This window comes from Oratosquilla oratoria, chromosome 18, assembly GCF_046742065.1.
Source record: "Oratosquilla oratoria isolate Oo_2021 chromosome 18, ASM4674206v1, whole genome shotgun sequence".
Classification (NCBI taxonomy): domain Eukaryota; kingdom Metazoa; phylum Arthropoda; class Malacostraca; order Stomatopoda; family Squillidae; genus Oratosquilla; species Oratosquilla oratoria.
In genome coordinates, this window is record NC_134794.1 from 31,986,641 (window position 1) to 32,005,984 (window position 19,344).

Genomic DNA, 19,344 nt, shown 5'->3' on the forward strand with positions numbered 1-19,344 from the left:
CGACATTTTGTCGTATGACATTACATCCTATTGTGACATTTCGTCCTTTAGCGACATTATATCCACTGTCATTACATCCTATCATGATATTTTGGCCTTCATGGACATTCTGTCCGGTATCCCTTCCTAAAATTATATTTTGTCCTTTACTGACATTATATCCTACCGTGATATTTTCTCCTCCATTATCATTACATCCTATCGTGATATTTTGTTCTCCACTATCATTACTTCCCATCGTGATCTTTTGTCCTCTACTGTCATTACATCCTATTGGGACATTTTGTCCTATGACATTACATCCTAATGTGACATTTCGTCCTCTAGCGACATTATATCCTAAAATTATATTTTGTCCTATACTGGCACATTGTTCTATATTAATGCTATACTCTACACTGTTTTCCCAAGTACATTCTATTTCCCCTTCCCTTTGGGCTTCTACCCTAAAAAAGGAGCTAATTCATTACAAACTCTCACAATGAAGTTTGTAAGAACATCTTTGCCTCTGCGGGTAAGGTGGATCCCATCAGAAGCGTAAAGGTCATGGCGCCTAGAAAAGAGATACCAAGGATCAAGAAAGTGGTATCCCAATTGTGTGCACAACTGCGATATCCTATCATTGATCCCTATGGCTCTACTGTTCCAACACGAGCCTGCGTAGATCCTCGGGAGGATCCCACAGACTACGTGACGGCTCCCACGTTCCTTCATCTCCTGAAGGAGGACCTTGTAATTCCGAACAAGCTCCTCTGATCTCACCCTACCTACATCGTTACTTCCCGTATGAACAATATGTCTATCCTTTTCCTTCCTACGTTCCTTACAATCATTAATAGGTGTTTCTTGATCCACTTGCATCGCCTTCAAAGTTCTGCATCAAAGGCATCTTACAACATCAAAGGCCAGCAACTGTGAATTATATGTTTGCCTCGTCCCGTCTCACTGCTTTCACTTCCTAAGCTTTACCTGAAATTGGTTTATGACGTTCACCTGCATTGTTCCTTTTTACTTCTCCCACTAACGCATCTATGTGAAGATCTATGCTTCCTAACATATTTTAGGAAATACATCTTCTTTATATATTCTTCTATTATTATTTTGTTTGTTTTTCATTTTATTCATATACGAGTGTACACTATGTTCATGTATATTTACTAATTATCTATTTATTCTTATACATTTATTTCATTTTACTTATTTCATATTACTATTATTTTTTCTTGTTTATTTTGTTTTTAATTTTATTCATATATAGAGTATGTTCTTGTATATTTACTAATTATCTATTTATTCTTACACATTTATTCCATTTCACTTATTTCATATTATTATTATTATTATTTTTCCTGTTTATTTATCTCGTTATTGTGACGCCTTCTTCTTCTTATAGCCATTACTAATAGAACCTCTCTGTCCATTTCCCATACTTTTCTCTGTATTAAATATCGTTATGGCATCATGTTTTTCGTTTCTCCAGTGTAAGTAGTCCCATTTTATCTAAAATCTCATATGTCGTATAAGCCATTTATACTGTATATGTGTGATGACCACATCACTGTTATGTGTCCCAGTCTATGAGAGGATTTTACATACATACATGCATACATACATGCATACACACACGCATGCATACATAAGAACATAAGAACATAAGAAATAAAGGAGACTGCAAAAGACCATAAGGCCTACACTAGGCAGCTCCGTATCCATCACCACCTGTCATCCCCATCCATAAAGTTGTCTAATCGTTTTTTAAAACAACTGATATTTTCAGCGCTTACTACATGGTTACTAAGTTTATTCCATTCATCGACCACCCTGTTAGTAAACCAATTCTTGCCTATTTCCTTCTTAAATCTAAATTTGTCCAGTTTATACCCATTACTGCGAGTCCTGCCCTGTTGTTTTAATATTATGACCTTGTTTGCATCACCCTTCTTATAGCCTTTGATCCACTTGAACACTTCTATTAGATCACCCCGCACTCTGCGTCTTTCCAGAGAGTGTAAGTTTAGGTGCCTAAGCCTCTCTTCGTAAGGCAAATTTCCGAGTCCTTGTATTATTCTCTGTACTGATTCTAGTGAATTTACGTCCATTCTGTAGGACGGAGACCAAAACTGTACCGTATAGTCAAGGATGGGTCTAACTATCGCTAGATAGAGTTTAATAATTACCTCTGCACTTCTATTCGTTACCGTCCTATGAATGAAGCCTAATGCTCTGTTAGCTTTATTTCTGGCGCTAATACACTGCTTCCTGGTTTTAAGGTCCGGACTCACCAGAACTCCCAAGTCCCTCTCGCACTCAGATTTTTCTAAAAACGTGTTATCTAAGTTGTATCTATTTTCGGGGTTGTGTAGCCCTACGTTTAACACGCTACACTTAGAGATATTGAAGTTCATTTGCCATTTCACCGACCATGTTAACAGCTTATTAAGGTCATCCTGCAGAATCTGGGCGTCGTCTCCTGACCTAAATAGGCGTCCTATTTTAGTGTCGTCCGCAAACTTACTAACGTCAATATTTAACCCTTCGTCTAAGTCGTTTATATACATAATGAACAACAATGGACCCAAAACCGAGCCCTGGGGGACCCCGCTAGTAACATCGCCCCACCTAGATTTTATTCCATTTATGGTGACCCGCTGTTTTCTGTTACTAATCCAAGCTCTAATCCATTCTAACACTTTTCCTCCTATGCCATGGGCTTTGATTTTATTTAGTAGTCTCTGGTGTGGCACTTTGTCGAACGCTTTGCTAAAGTCAAGGTAAATAACATCGTAATTTTCATTGTTGTCTGACGCCTTATATACCTTAGTGTAAAAGGATAGAAGGTTAGTCACACATGACTTACCCTTGGAGAAACCAAGCTGTGAAACACGAATTAAATTATGCCCTTCAATGTGTTCTCTGAGTCTATTTACTATTATTGATTCAAGCATTTTTCCTATAACCGATGTCAAACTGATTGGCCTGTAGTTGCATATAGACGATCTATCTCCCTTCTTAAAAACAGGAACAACGTTTGTCTGCCTCCAAGCAGTTGGAACAGAACCAGTGTCTACCGATTTATTGAATATTTCAGTTAACTGGTCGCAGATTTCAAATTTATACTCTTTAAGCATTCTTGGAAAATTTTCGTCTGGACCCGGAGATTTTGTAGCTTTAAGTCTGTCAATCTGCTTGACTAATTCTTCTTTACTAATGCTGATATTAGTTAGACTACTTTCTTCATCCCCTCTGAAAATCGGATCGCAGTCAGGTACTTTATCTAACCTCTCATTAGTAAACACCGATAGAAAATAATTGTTAAACTCCTCACTCATTTTTATTTCCGATTCAATCATGACATTTTCATCGTTTTTAATTGGTCCTATTCTTTCTTTATTTTTTGTTCTATAGAGATGAAAGAAACCCTTTGGGTTGGATTTTGCTTGACTGGCAACCTTGATTTCATAATTACGTTTCGCTGAACGTGTATTCCTTTTGACCAGCTTTGCCATTTCGTTATATCTTGATCTAAGGTGTGATTCCCCGTTTTTCATTTTTACGTAAAGTCCTCTTTTCATTCCGATCTCATGTTTCAATCTGTCCGTCATCCATTTGGGAGTATTACTATTTTTCCGTATTGACTTTAGGGAGATAAATGTATTTTGTGCATTAATAATTAGATCAGTTAGATTGTTATACATTTCATTTAAATTACTGACCTGACTGTTGGGCCCTCGCCCCCAATTGACCTGACCTAAGGTATGCGTATTACCCTCCTTGACCCAGACCTGACCTAAGGTATGCATATTACCCTCCATGACCCACACCTGACTACCAGCCCCGCGACGAGAATCAAGAATGTCTGAAGCGTCCGCCTGGCTTTTCGTATTCAATTTCAAATAGGTTTTTATATTGTCAAAGTTTGCTTTCCTGAAGTCTGGTACTTGAACGTTATTCGTACTTTTTATTTTTTCCCAAATAACATTAAATCTTATTTCTTGATGATCGCTAAAGCCTAGACTCTCCCACTATTACGCTGCTAATTTGGTTCTCATTATTTGTTAGAATTAAGTCCAGAGTATATCCCTCGTAGGATCGGTAATCATTTGTTTTAGGAAATTATCCTGCACCACATCTAGGAATTTCTTCGCTTCATGATCTCCTATTAAAGTTTCCCAGTCAATGTTTCTATAGTTAAAATCTCCCATGATTACAGCGTTTTTGTACTGGGACGCTCTGTGAATTTCATGAATCAGGGAATCAGTCTGCTCAATGCTGAGGTTAGGAGGTCTATACAAGACGCCAATAATAACTTTCTTATTCTTGCCTATAATCTCTACCCAAATAGATTCCGTACAGTCCTCTTCCTTAATCGAATTGTTGATAATACAGTTTAATGTATTTTTAACGAAAAGTGCTACACCTACCCCATTCCTGCCGACCCTATCCTTATGAAAAAACTTATATCCTTCTATTTCGATTTCCGGAAGGAAATGTTTATCAGCCATGTTGATCCATGATTCAGTAATAGCTATAATATCGAAATTTTCTACGCATGCTTTACCTCGCAGCAAATCAATTTTGTTAATTATGCTCCTGCTATTTGTATAGTAAACTTTAAGTTTATCTTCCCTCCACCTGCTTTGGTGATTTTTTGCACAGTCCTCTAAGTTGTTTCTATTGCCTAAACTATATTCCGATACTTCCCCCCCTACTCCCACATAATCTACCCGAAAAAACCCTGTAGGATGCCTACTTCTCGCTCAAGGGATTCAGCAAGGAGCCGAAATCCTCTGGGAGACAAGTGCACTCCGTCCCTTGTGTATAGGTGATTCTTACCATAAAAGCGGTCCCAGTTGTCGACAAATGCCCATCCATTGGCCTTACAATGTTTTGCCAGCCTGCAATTCATTGCAATAGCCCTGGAATGCCACATGCCTCCAAATCTACGCCTCGGAAGGATTCCACATACTACAGGAACATCTCCCCTATTTCTGATCTTGCCTAGCGTATCCCGGTACCGCGCAAATAATTCCTCACTCCCTAACTTACCTATATCATTTCCTCCGGCACTAGCAAACTACTGGGTCCTTACCTTCCCCTACTAGACACTCTTCAATCCTATCTCTAACATCTCCTATGCCCGCGCCAGGGAAACACACCTGCGTCCTATGTTTCCTATCTTTGTCGCAGAAAACCCTGTCTAAATACCTCACTTGACTGTCTCCTACTACCAAAATCTTACCTGTGGCCGGCACTTGAAACGAGTTTTTGCATTTCAGTGGGGCTGGTGAGGACTTTTTTCCACTTTTCCGCATCTTATTTCTCACCGTATTCCATCCATGCTCATCGCTAATTTTGTCTTCCGTATTATGGGCCTTCGAGTGGAGAACTCGATTCTCCTCTTTAAGGCACTTAACAGCATCCTCCAAGGCTTCAATTCTACTAAGTAGAGATTGTACCTCTTCGGCGCTGAACACAGTGACACATTCACTCGCCATATCGCTAACTGAAGCAGCTACCCGGTTGACCTGACCTGAGTGACGACTACTGCTTAACTGAGGACATACATACATACATACATGCATACATACACGCATACATACATACATGCATACATACACGCATACATACATACATACATACATACATGCATGCATGCATGCATACATACATGCAAAGAATTACAAAGGATTACAAAGGCGTAGCATGCCGACAGGAGGCTTTTTGTCCATAACTAGGCCGGATATATACATGCATGCATACATACATAAATGCATACATATACATATATATATCAAGGGCTTTTTCCGCCTTACAAGGGAGGTAGCCAAAGTCAAAAGGCATAATTCCACTCCCACCCATTTCATCTCCACTCACTCCACTCCCATTCACCACCCTTCCTTCCCTCCCTCCCTTCCTCCCTCTTTTCTTGGCTCCTCCTGGATGACGGGGGAGGGTTTTACTTTCAATCATTTCTCATCATATTCATCCTCGTTTCCCCATTCCAACCCTATATTAGTTTAGGTTATCACTGTTATCTATTCATTTTGACACTGCTAAAGCGGTTGGATAGGGCGTTCCTTTCACCACTATGGGCAACAAATGTATGTGTGTGTGTGTGTGTGTAAGATTCACCGTGGTCTTCGATCACGCGTTGTACTCATGATCGACAACTATTTCCCTCCCGGAAGAGAGCTCAGAGTTCATAATTATATGACCGATCTATGGGTAATGCTGTGACCTTACATGCACATACACACCCAACTCCCCTCCTATGAGAATTGGAGTACGATACTGAAATTATTTCAGCCCTGGGCGGGATTCAAACCGGACCTCCATAGTGGCAGCTGGGAACTCTAACCACTGGGCCACGTGTGTGTGTGTATTCACCTTGGTCTTTGGACCACGTGCTGGACTTCTGATCGACAGCTATTTCCCTCCTGGAAGAGAGCTCAGAGCTCGTATGATCGATCTATGGGTAATGCTGTGACCTTACACGCACACACACACCCAACTCCTCGCCCACGAGAGTTGGAGTAACGACTCGAGGCGCAGCGATACTGATATTATTTCAGCCCTGGGCAGGAGTTGAACTCGGATCGCCTTAGTGACAGTCGGAGACTCTACCAACCGCGCCACCGAGTCGTTTGTATATGTGCGTGTGTGTATTTACCTAGTTGTATTTTGCGGGAAGGGGAGTTATGCTGTGCGTGTGTGTGAGAGAGAGAGAGAGAGAAAGAGTGACTGGAGGACCTTTGCAAGTTCTTCCGGGTCACAGTGCATATATCAGGAATGTAATCTGCGTCTTTGTACTTCAGGAAGTCCTAAAGAGCAAGCGAAGATCTCATCCTCATATGGTATTTCCTCTTCTGCTTTTGTCGTCGTCATGTTGACTATATAAGACGTGAATTCCTTCCAAAAACAGAAGCATACAGGTAACCTTGCCTTGAATTTACCTTGAAGCGCTTCTGCATCAAAGGGATTTTGCTCTCCCGATGGAACTAGAGGCAAGGCTACGGTGTAGCCGCCACCTTTCAGTTTGTTGTTTATAGTCCAGCTGGTCAATAATGGAGTTGGAATTCGCTGGACGTGATGCTGCATAACCTGGGATGCCCGGCTGATCTGGTAGGGTTGACAGGAATTTGTCAAGTTCCCTTTTGAAAACTTCCGTTTTAACACCTGTAATGTTCCGTAGGTGTTTAGGTAAGTGATTGAACAGTCGGTCCCCCTCTCTTGAGATGCTGTTGTGGTGGAGCGTCCTGGTAGCTGACACTGAATAACACAATTTTAATTCCTAGCGTGTGTTTCGAAGAGTAGTTATATTAAAGATTACATTATAATCTCCTTTTTCATTGTTGAATTCTTAGATATTGGGAATACAAAATAAGAATATTTATGTTGCATTTTTGCTCGATGCTCTTTCAACGGTAACCGTCATGATTGTACAATACAACTTTGCATTTATGTTTTCGAGATGCAGTAACATAAAAATTGCACGTTATTGTCGATTTATATTTTGTGTTATTTCGCTTAATTTACCTGATTAATAGTGGTAGTAGTACATTTCCAACCGCTTGAATTTGTATTCATAAAATATCTTGAGTATATTATCCTCCTGCAAAAGCCAAACCACATAAACGTCTGATAGAAAAAATATCAAGCTACAGGGTAGAAGGTAAAATATTGAGATGGATTCAGAACTTTCTAACAGGGAGAAAACAGAGGGTGTTGATAAATGGAGAGGCTTCTGGATGGAAGGAAGTAACAAGCAGAGTCCCGCAGGGATCTGTTCTTGGCCCCATGCTTTTTATAATATTTATCAATGACCTGCCAGAGGCAGCAGTGAACGGAAGTAAGTGTATCTATATGCAGATGACACTAAGATAGACAGGACAATACAAAGCACGGAAGACTGTGATAGGTTACAGTGGGATCTGGACGAACTCAAAGAATGGACAGAGAGGTGGCTCCTAAGTTTTCATCCAGAGAAGAGCAAGTATATGAGGTTAGGGAGGACCACAATGGAAGAGAAGGGTTATAGTATGTACGGGAACATCAGTAAGACAGGAAATGAAAAAGACATAGGGGTGATCATAGATGATAAACTAAACTTCTCCATACACCTGGCAGAAAAGATCAATAAAGCCAATATGTTAGTAGGGCTGATCAGAAGGACCTTTCAACATTTAGAACCATACATTTTCAAGCCTCTGTACACGGCTCTTGTAAGGCCGCACTTGGAGTACGCCAACCCGGTTTGGTGTCCCCATCTGGTGAAGTATTTGGAGGCTGTGGAGAATGTACAGCGGAGAGCAACTAAATTATTGCCATCCCTCAAGGAGTTGTCGTACGAAGAGAGGCTGAGGAAGTTGAGCTTGCCCACCTTGGCGTACAGGAGATCCCGGGGAGATCAAATTGAGACCTACAAAATCGTCACTGGTTTATATGACAGAAACTGCACTGATGGTCTCTTTGAATTTAGAGAGGGGTCCAGTACAAGGGGAAATAGTCGAAAAATATCTAAGCCAAGAGCAAGGTTGGACCTGAGAAAGTACTCCTTTAATAACAGAGTCATTAATAATTGGAATGAGCTGCCAGAATGGGTGGTAGATGGAGACACAGTCAAAAGTTTTGAGGCAAGGCTAGACAAATTCTGGGAGGGACAAGAACAAATATATAAATATAGAGCACAAATTAACACTGCACGCGGCCAGCACCAACATCACACTAGAAATCAGGCTGCTACACTGGAGTCGTAGGCCAAAGAAGGCCTCTTCCAGTAAAATGTCAACTGTAATAAAGTATAAACATCTCCCATGCCAAGTGGTATTTGCTTTTGATCCTATCTACTGCTGGAAATGTTATCTATTTCCGTGGAGTCTATCAGTGAAGAGAGGATAAATTATATTTTTTGTAGTCATCCTTCTTGCATCACAATGTACGTACATACATAAACAATCATAGCAGTGGGAATAAATGTATGATAGAAAACTTTGTTGCGAGCACTGACCGTTTTCTATGATTAACTTTCTTTGACTACGTCAATGTGTTTACATCTGACGTAGAAGTGTGTCATCCAATCAGTGAAAAGTTCCAACATGGCAGATACTGTCAGGGAGCAAAAATTGGCAGCTGCAAGGAGAAAGGTATTTTTTAAAGCAATGTTAAAAATCTTAAATGATTAAGAACAACAGAATATGATGAACTTGTCTGTTGTGTAAATCTGTAACTAAAGAAATATTCTTAATAGCGACTTAAAGTAAAACCGAAGTTGAAATTCATTGTCACTGGAACTGATAAACGCAATGTTTTGCTTCTATTTACCTATATGATTTCAATAATAAATAAAAAGATCAAGAACCTGGAAGTCTGTCATTATGTTTATGGCGTACTTCAATATTTGGTGTGGAAATTTAGGATGGAATGGAACTGGCAATGTCCTAACACAGGAAACTTGTTTTGTTTATTTCCCATATTTAGATAAAAGAATCCAAGTGTACGTGTATTGTGTTCCCAGGCTGTGACTTCATTGTATTTCTTAGAGTGAAGAGAGAATGCAAGATAGTTCAGACAGGGGCAAATATTGCATTCATTCAAATTAACATATTTCTCCATTGTGTGAGATGCCACTAAGCAGCAACAGTTTACTTGAATGCCTTCATATATTTTCAGCACAATAAATTTTTCCAGCTATGTTTTTAATTTTTTGATGCTCATGAAGATTTCAGAATTTGTCATTCCATTTCTCTGGAAACTGCTTTTTCTCTCGTTTCTTGATCACCCACACTTCCCTCCCACAACATGCAGCCATGGCTTCATTTCATTATCCTTTTACATTAACCAAAACAAAATTTGTGAAGAATGCTACTATTATGAAGGAGCTTTTAGATAAAGACTTAAGTTCTTAAGGTGAATAGAATCAATAGGTAATTACTACAATGTATCATTGATGATTGTAGAGAAATTAGGGAGTATTTTCAGAGCTTCTTACAGAAAAATATATGTAAAGGAACCTGCAGTCCTATGAGAAGTTTGATTAGTTATCATGGAATAATGATTAGAAGTCTTATTAGTTTGTGAGCTTATGGATTTGTATTTTGCCATTGCCTTTGAAAAGTGAGAGACTTCTTGAAACAGCCTTGAATGTCTGGGGTTGCAAATGGCAATAAATGGAGAAAAAACTAAATCCATTAATCTTTTGTCCCAAGTCACATGTATAGGTGACCCACAGCTCCCAATTAACCAGCTGTAGCTACCAGACAAGCCACTCAGACTGTCAGACAGACACTCAGGGTAGAAATAGTGTCATTGTTTATGGATTGTTAATATGGGGCACTGGAGGAATGGATGTAGAGATGAAGTGCAGGGTAAAGAAAGTGAGAAAATGTGTGGATGAAATGAAAAAATTAATAAAAAGTAGGTATTTAGTGATGAATACAAAGAAAATACTGTATGAAGAAGTTGTTTACCCATGGAGCAGACTTTAGGTATAAAGGAAGCAGAAAAGAAGATGCTATATATTTTTGAAGTGAGGCATTTAAGAAATAGATTACTCAAATAAATAAAGTGAAAATTGTGGAGTCGAGACAGGGGACAGTAGTGGAGAGAAAATTATTGGAAAGGGTAAAATAATGCTGAGTTGATTTAGGTTTATGGAAAGAATGATAGAGGAAAAACCAGGAAAAAGAGAAAGCAGAAATAGGTAAAGCGAGATCAAGACAAGAACTGTAGAAGGCAGAAGTGGATGGAGTGAGATCGAGACAAAGACTGAGCCTAGGATGGATACATTGAAGGAGGTCTTTGGATTCATATGATATGCCTATGGAGCAAAAGAATGCAAACATTATGAGTGTATAGAAAGTGATTGTGAAAGGATGACATAGTCTGAAGGTTCATAATGTACATTCTGTGCCATGTCAAAACAGGTATTTTGACCTGAGAAGAAAACTTTCTGGGGCAATCTTGTTTGCATCTATTTTTCTCTCCCTCTCTCTCCATCTATTAATTTCTTTCATTCAATCATTCAGTCTTTCTCACTCACTCCCATACTCCTTATATATATATATATATATATATATATATATATATATATATATATATATATATATTACAAAGGATTACAAAGGCGGAGCATACTGACAGGAGACCTTTTGATCCATATCTAGGTCGGATGCGAAAAAGAAAAAATCATATTAATGATAAAATAATAAATAAAAACTATAACAATGTAAATAACAATAAAATACATAAATAAATGCATAGGTATAGTTAAATAATAAACAAACAGGTAAATAGTAAATAATAATAAATTGACATATAACTAATGATAAATGAAAATCAGACAGACAAATGATAACAAAACAAAAACTAATAATATAAGATAAAATTATAATCATTACAGCATCTTACTTAGGTCTGTCAATGTCTTTAATGAGATTTGGTGACCATACGGAAACAGCATATTCCAAATGTGGACGAACTAACGATTTATATAGCTTGTTAATGAGTGATGGACTTTTTAAATCAAAAGATCGCGCAATGAGTCCCAGAATCTTATTTGCTTTCTCAGAGGCTGAAATACACTGCTTGGATGATTTGAGGTCGTTACTGATAATTACGCCGAGATCTTTTTCACTATCCACTTTTGTTAACGAATTTCCAAATAACTTGTAATCGTACTTACTGTTATTTTTACCTATGTGCATTACCTTGCATTTGTGTTAAATTTCATTAGCCACTTTTCAGACCATTGCTGTAATTGATCTAAATCTTCTTGAATATCTAATTGGTTTGAGTGATCATTTGCCACTCCGCACAGTTTTGTATCATCAGCAAATTTGGAAACAGTAGATTTTAGTCCATGGTCTATATCATTTATATATAATATGAATAGAAGTGGCCCAAGAACGGAACCCTGAGGAACTCCACTTGCAACACTTTTCCATCCAGAAGTTTTTCCATTGAAAACAACTCTCTGTTTTCGACCATTCAACCAATTACTAGTCCAACCTAATAGGCTACCACTTATTCCATGCAAAGCTAATTTAGTAAGTAGTCTTTCATGTGGGACGGTATCAAAAGCTTTTGCAAAGTCTAGATATATTAAATCTATATTGTTTCTTTTGTCATAATTGGAGATAACTGTGTTGTAGAATTCGAGTAAGTTAGTCACGCAAGAACGTTTCCGTCTGAAACCATGCTGGCTATCATTTATCAAACAGTTACTTTCTAAATGATGTTCGATAGCATCTCTGATGATAGTTTCCATTATTTTTCCTATGATTGAAGTCAAACTTATAGGCCTATAGTTATCTGGTTTCTTTTTGTCACCTTTTTTGAATATGGGAGTAACGTTAGCTAGCTTCCATTCTCTTGGGACATCTCCGGATATGATGGATTTCTTGAAAATAATTTCTAATGGAACAACAATCTCATTTTTAATTTCCTTTAAGATTCTTGGATGCCAACCGTCAGGCCCTGGTGTTTTATTAACTTTGAGTTTGTCTATACACCTTTTAATTTTTTATTTTGTTATATTTACCGTAGTGAGTAAGTTTACCCTAGACTTTTAACAGGTTTCAGTTTGGAATTCACTTTGAGGTGTTTCGTTTACAAATACCTAGCTAAAATAATTGTTTAAGATATTACACATTCCTTCATTTGAATATTCAAGTTGACCGTCAGTAGATAATAGTGGACCAATGTGATTCCTAACAACCTTTTTATCTCTAATGTAACTATAGAATTCTTTGGGATTCTCTTTGGATTTATCAGCGATGTTCATTTCGTATTGTCGTTTTCTTTTTCTTATTGTCTTTTTTAAATCTCTCTGTATTGATACATAACTTTCATAGTCATTACATGCACTTGAGCACTTATATTTCTTATTAGCCAGTCTCTTTTTAGCAATACTTTTTTCAGTTTCTTTGTCGAGCCACTTTGGGCGAGCCTGTGTGTGTGTGTTTGTCTTTGTGTCTGGAAAACATTCCTTCCCAGAAGAGTTACATCAACACCTGTCATTTTTTAATATAATTAGAGGCATCAACCAATAGATGTCCAATTTGGATGTGAAAAATTATAAAGTTTGGATGCCATCTATTTTCTTGAATCATAACATCACCTTTAATCTTCCATTTCTCATATACACCACTTGTACTCTCCCCATTGACTTCAGTCTGTTATTCACTTTGCTGTCATTATTCATATCTTTCAGAATATTTTGTGGGAATTCGTTTACTTTATTTTTTTATCAATGTAAATGTACTGTATTTGAATGTGTGTGTGTGTGTATGTGTATATATATATATCATTAAAATTTGCAGCAGCTTCTGCGTTCACGAGTTTTTTGCTGACATTCTCGACTTTTCTAATGCTGGCGCGCTGAGTCGTGCTAAGTTCTTTAATTACCTGACCAAATAGCATTGGAGGTATAAGTAAAGGCATCGGAATTATCTTTTCTAATTTTATGCAGAGCTTTCGCCTAACTGTTAGGCATCTTCAGTGCTAATGAGTACAGTGTGTGGGAAATTATCTTAAATACACAATACACAGATCACAGACACTTGTGTGCTGATCCGGTTGACCAATCAGGAGGCAGGAACACTAAGCTCTGCCCCCAGGCCTAGCGGCTGATCCGTAAGGTCACCTCGATGTCTTTTGATGTGGGAATAGTAAATGGATCCGGAGTCTGTCTGTTCATCGTGGGTTTTTTATCTTTTATGTATAAGGCTTCTAGGATATGAAGGCGTGTGTGGTTTGTTTCTGTCTGTAAAATAGTGATGCCCTCCTCCAAATTCTTTCTTGTCAGTGGGGTCTGATGTACGTCTTCATGGTGTCGCTTGATAGCGCCATTGGAGAGATGAAGGGTGAGACGCCTCGTGAGCTTCGAGGCGTCTCACCCTTCATCTCTCCAATGGCGCTATCAAGCGACACCATGAAGACGTACATCAGACCCCACTGACAAGAAAGAATTTGGAGGAGGGCATCACTATTTTACAGACAGAAACAAACCACACACGCCTTCATATCCTAGAAGCCTTATACATAAAAGATAAAAAACCCACGATGAACAGACAGACTCCGGATCCATTTACTATTCCCACATCAAAAGACATCGAGGTGACCTTACGGATCAGCCGCTAGGCCTGGGGGCGGAGCTTAGTGTTCCTGTCTCCTGATTGGTCAACCGGATCAGCACACAAGTGTCTGTGATCTGTGTATTGTGTATTTAAGATAATTTCCCACACACTGTACTCATTAGCACTGAAGATGCCTAACAGTTAGGCGAAAGCTCTGCATAAAATTAGAAAAGATAATTCCGATGCCTTTACTTATACCTCCAATGCTATTTGGTCAGGTAATTAAAGAACTTAGCACGACTCAGCGCGCCAGCATTAGAAAAGTCGAGAATGTCAGCAAAAAACTCGTGAACGCAGAAGCTGCTGCAAATTTTAATGACATTTGCCTTAAAGAGGATCTGCTGCCCAACTATAGCAATATATAGATATATATATATATATAAATATGTGTGTATATATATATATATATATAATATATATATATAAATTTAGCTGTTTATTTGCTTTATTTATTCATTTTGTATTTTTTCTTCTTTCTTCCTCCAAATATTGATTAGATATTTTTAAATCAAACATTCAGAGTTCTTTGGAATTTTTATGTATAAATTTAGCTGTTTATTTGTTTTATTTATTTATTTTTGTATTTTTTCTTCTTTCTTCCTCCAAATATTAATTAGATATTTTTAAATCAAACATTCAGAGTTCTTTGGAATTTTCAAAGTGTTAACTGTAATCATAACTGAAAGTGTTTCCAGTCAGCTTTGAAAAGATTAGAGCCTCTAAATAATTGTGACCCTGTCATTTGTAGCTCAGTTCACTGAAATCTAGCACTGAAAAAGACAGAAATGTGAGTATTCATTTGCTTGTCATTTGGTAATAAGGTGTTCATATTTGTTTAAATGCAGAAAATTAGTTTGTGCATTTTTCTTACAGCTGAGGCAATTCCAGAAGAAGAAAGTTGCAAGGATTAAGGGTGCTGTTGACAAGGAGAACCACATAGCTAAAGAGGTAAGAATTAGAATGAAATTTTATATGTGGAAGAATCGCTGCCAGCTTATAATTCAAGAAAACTATAGAAAAGCCATGTATTAATCAATCAATAAGTTCGTTGCCCTAGTTCTCTCTTGCTGGATACCTGCAACCTTCTGAATCCAGCCATGGCTACCAGTTTGACTCATAACTTGCCTTGTCAAGAAATTATGTGATGTTGCCTAGATGTTTCATAGGGCTTGCCAGTCACTGTGAGGCTGTGGGTTTCCAGTTAGTGAAACTCAAGCTGACAATTACCAATACTATACATGCACTCCTCCAGTCCATACTTTGACACTTCCTACTTTTAGACACACATCAGGTATTATCACCAGCCTATCCACTTTACCATTTCTCTCAGTGTTACTTGTATCTCCGTTTCAGTATCCTTAACATTCTCCTCACCCATGACAGTCATTCTGTTAAGGGAGTTATCACACTGGGCTATTTTTCCTTCAACCTTCAATTAATTGGCTGTACTGCCCACCTTTAGAACTTTTTCTGCCATAAAACCAATATGGCAAACTATTTCATTTTCTCAACAAAAATGTATGTACTGTAATGTCATTTGATATGCTGGAGAAAATTTTTCTTCCAGTATATCAGATTCTTTCCCAAAAGCTGTGGGCTGCAAATTTGCTCCAATAGTCAGAGGAAAAATAGCCCAGTGTGATAATGCCTCTAGTGTCTTCCACTACCACAGTTAAATCCTCCCTGTCCTCTACATTCAGCAAGTCCTTGAAATACTCCACTCATTTCCCTCTCACACCCTTCATTTCCATTAACCTTGTTTTCTCTAACTGACTTGTCTCTTCACCTGTTTCCTTCTCATTCATAACAACTTTATATTCCTTTCAAAGGATGAAAGTAGTAATTTTAAGGTTTCAAAGACATACATACAGGTACTCCTCGTTTAACGACCTACACGGTTAACGACAACTCGGAGTAACGACGGGCTTTATGACGTTTAACGTAAATCTCCCGAAGTTACGACGTCGTGTACGATAATTAAGTTGGCTGAGGCAAATTTGTATGATGTTATAAATGAACTTGTACGGTGGATATTAGCTGTGAGGTAAAGTGTTCTGAAGCTTAGGTCTACATTACCATCCTGCAAGCTGCAAAAACTACCTGGGGTACAGTGTATACCGGTAGTGGTAAATTTTTAGTTTCGACCATGGGCGCAATATAACAATAGAAAATTAATTATTAATTTTGTAAATTATAATGTATCAACGTAATATGCAATTTTGTGAGCGGAAATGAAAAAAAAAATGCTAAAACAGATTTCGTAAGTAACGAAGTCATGTCGGACGAATGGTACACCATGTTTGTTATGATAGATGCCGATGTCGAAGAAATGAAAGGATGATAAATTAATTCGTCTAACCTAAACTAAACTAACCTAACCTGTGTTTAATAAATCATTACCTGCAAATTAAATGTCATCTGGCTCGTCCTCGTTGTCGTCATTGTGAGAGACGTTGGCGGACGACAAGATGGCGTCCCGAGCCTATGCTACCGACTTCGTTCATTAGCATATTTTCTTTTAGCAAGGTATTTTTTACTTTCATTTCCGCCCACAAAATTGCATATTACGTTGATACATTTTAATTTACAAAATTAATAATTAATTTTCTATTGCTATATTGTGCCCATGGTTGAAACTAAAAAAATACCACGGTATTCAATATGGAATGTCAGCATACGCGGATTTGGTCATATACGGTAATTTTAGGAACCTAACCACCGTAAATAAACAGTAAATAAAGCTTTAATGTACTGTATAAAAGAGGGAAAATACACGAAAATAAAGATACATATATTGCTGGACATTGTACATACAGTACATGTACGTATATGTATACACTTTTGCTTAACGACCAATTCGGTTAATGACGGCGCGCTGGTCCCAATTGTCGTCGTTAAACGAGGAGTACCTGTACATACAGCCCGAAGGGATTTCTCCCCGTCCTCTCCTCTTATGCAATGGGGGGACGGAGAGGGGGGGTCGCCGATTTAATGAAGCGGCCTTGCTGTGGATGTGCTGTGTCTTGCGACACTGCTTCTGACCCAGGGCAGTGGACAAGGTGCAGGGATGACCCGTCATCCAGGAGGTGCTCAGATAAGAGGGAGGGTGGAGGGGTGTGGAGTGTATTCAGGGATGGAATGGGTGGAAATTATTTTATGCCTTTCCCTTTTTGGCTACCTCCCTTGTAAGGGGGAAAAAGCCTTGGTATATGTATGTATGTTTCAAAGACAAAACTATTTAAATTATTAAGGTTAAAATTTTGAATGATTTCATGGTTCATTATGGATACTGTTCTTTAACAGTTGCTTTTATTGACTCTCCTGCTATACTTCTTCCACAATGGTGTGACTGTATTATTAGATTGACAAAGAATACATTTCAATAATATGGATAAAATAATTTTTGCATATCATTTTCAGGATGCAAACAAGGAAGAGTCGAGCACACATTCAGAGGCTGGAACTCTGTCTTCCCGTGCATCATCCATAGATCTTAATGATGAACCTGAGAGGAATGGGGAGCCAATGCCAGTTGACGAGGTGGCAGAAGGTGAAAGTATTGAACAAGTGGCAGAGAAAAATGATCTACGTAACCAGGAGAGCACACCCTCTGAATTACTTAACAATGAAGCCAACACCTCTGAAGTGCCTGCAGCCAACTTGTCTGAAGCCCCCATTGCCAACTCCTCTGAAGATCCCACACCCAGTTCTTCAGAAGTCCCCGTACCAAACTCTTCAGTACAAGTAGCTCCCGTTGTCAATTTTGAAGCTATCTGTTCGCCACAGGGAACAGCTCAACCTGTTAGTTTTTCTAATTCATTAGTTGATAATGGTGTTAAGGGTGACATTGCAGAAGTTCCTTCAGTCACTTCTGTTCCTGAGCCTCCTCAGACAAAATCAATAACAAGCTACTTTGCCAGTAGTAGCAATGATGTATCGGCCTTTCCTGTAGCTCCACAGACTGAATTGCAGTGTTCCTTCTTGAGTGAGGTTCCCACATCTAGTGATAACATTCCCTCAGATGTGCAAGGGTCAGTGAATAGTGTCCAAGATATTCTTCACAATGGTTCTGTTGCCCAGTCTGAAACAGTAACTGCTCCTGCATATCAAGAACAGCATGCTCAGCAGCCTGTAGAAGTACATCAGGAGCAGCCTGCCGAAGATCTACATCAGGAGCAGCCTGTAGAAGGCCTACATCAGGAGCAGCCTGTAGAAGATCTACATCAGGAGCAGCCTGCTGAAGATCTACATCAGGAGCAGCCTGTAGAAGGCCTACATCAGGAGCAGCCTGTAGAAGGCCTACATAAGGAGCAGCCTGTAGAAGACCTACATCAGGACCAACCAGTACAAGAAGGATCACATCAAGAGCAGCCTACTTTTGTTGGTCAAGACCAAACTATGATGGGAACTGAACAGGAGGACCAAACAGTTGCACTTGATGGGGAACAAGTTACTGTCAAAGATGGTGAGAAACCAGTCATGCATCAGGAAGAACCTGTTCAGGAACTTTTCGTATGTGGTGATGAACAACCTGTTCAAGACCAAGGTGCAGTTCCCTTAGGGTCTAGTCCAAGTTCTCAGACAAGCATGGAATCCTTTGAGAGAGAGGGCTCGGTGGAATCAGAAACCACTGGTAGTGTAGTAACAGCAATTAATGTCTCCCAAGGCCAAGCACTTCATCCAACTGCCGTCAAGTCAACGTCAGAAAGTTTACGACAGCTTTCTTTGCAACTTAGTGGACTGATGAGTGAAACGGACTTTTCAGGTAGGTGGGAGTATGGACACCGGTAACAAGTCCATTCATAAACATTTGTTTGATAGACTGCCCATTTGTAGGAGATAACCTTCTTTTAGGGACCAGTGACGGGTACTTGCTCGTGGCGGTCCAGGTAGACATCAAAGAGAATTATCTTTTTGGTCCCTCTCTTCAAAACATTTCAACACGCTCACCTGAAGGCTGGTACTCAGTCTTTTGGACCAGACCATAATTTGATTTAATTTTTTTTTTTTTTTTTATCAACTTCCATTGTGTTCCCTCCACATTTTCACATAGGTAGAGCTGACAGCTGACAGTTGTTCCCTACCTCCTGCTACTATAAGCTGGTGACATAGAAACTCACACAGAGAACAGTTCAAAGTTTCTTTCATGGAAAGATCTATTTGAGGGCCTGAGGATTGTTGCCAGTCAATCAGGGGCTGCATGTTTTTA

At 38.8% G+C, this 19,344-nt stretch overlaps 1 protein-coding gene across 1 annotated transcript in view; it reads left to right on the forward strand.

Annotated features, from left to right (window-relative positions):
• The first annotated feature begins 9,057 nt into the window (after positions 1 to 9,057).
• Positions 9,058 to 19,344, forward strand: part of LOC143035146 (golgin subfamily A member 2-like) — a 65,822-nt gene continuing 55,535 nt past the window's right edge. Inside the window, exons 1-3 of the mRNA XM_076201768.1 lie at positions 9,058 to 9,143; positions 15,009 to 15,083; positions 17,556 to 18,900. Of these exons, the coding sequence (XP_076057883.1) occupies positions 9,096 to 9,143; positions 15,009 to 15,083; positions 17,556 to 18,900 (1,468 nt within the window). The 5' untranslated portion in view covers positions 9,058 to 9,095. The remainder of the gene's footprint in view (positions 9,144 to 15,008; positions 15,084 to 17,555; positions 18,901 to 19,344) is intronic.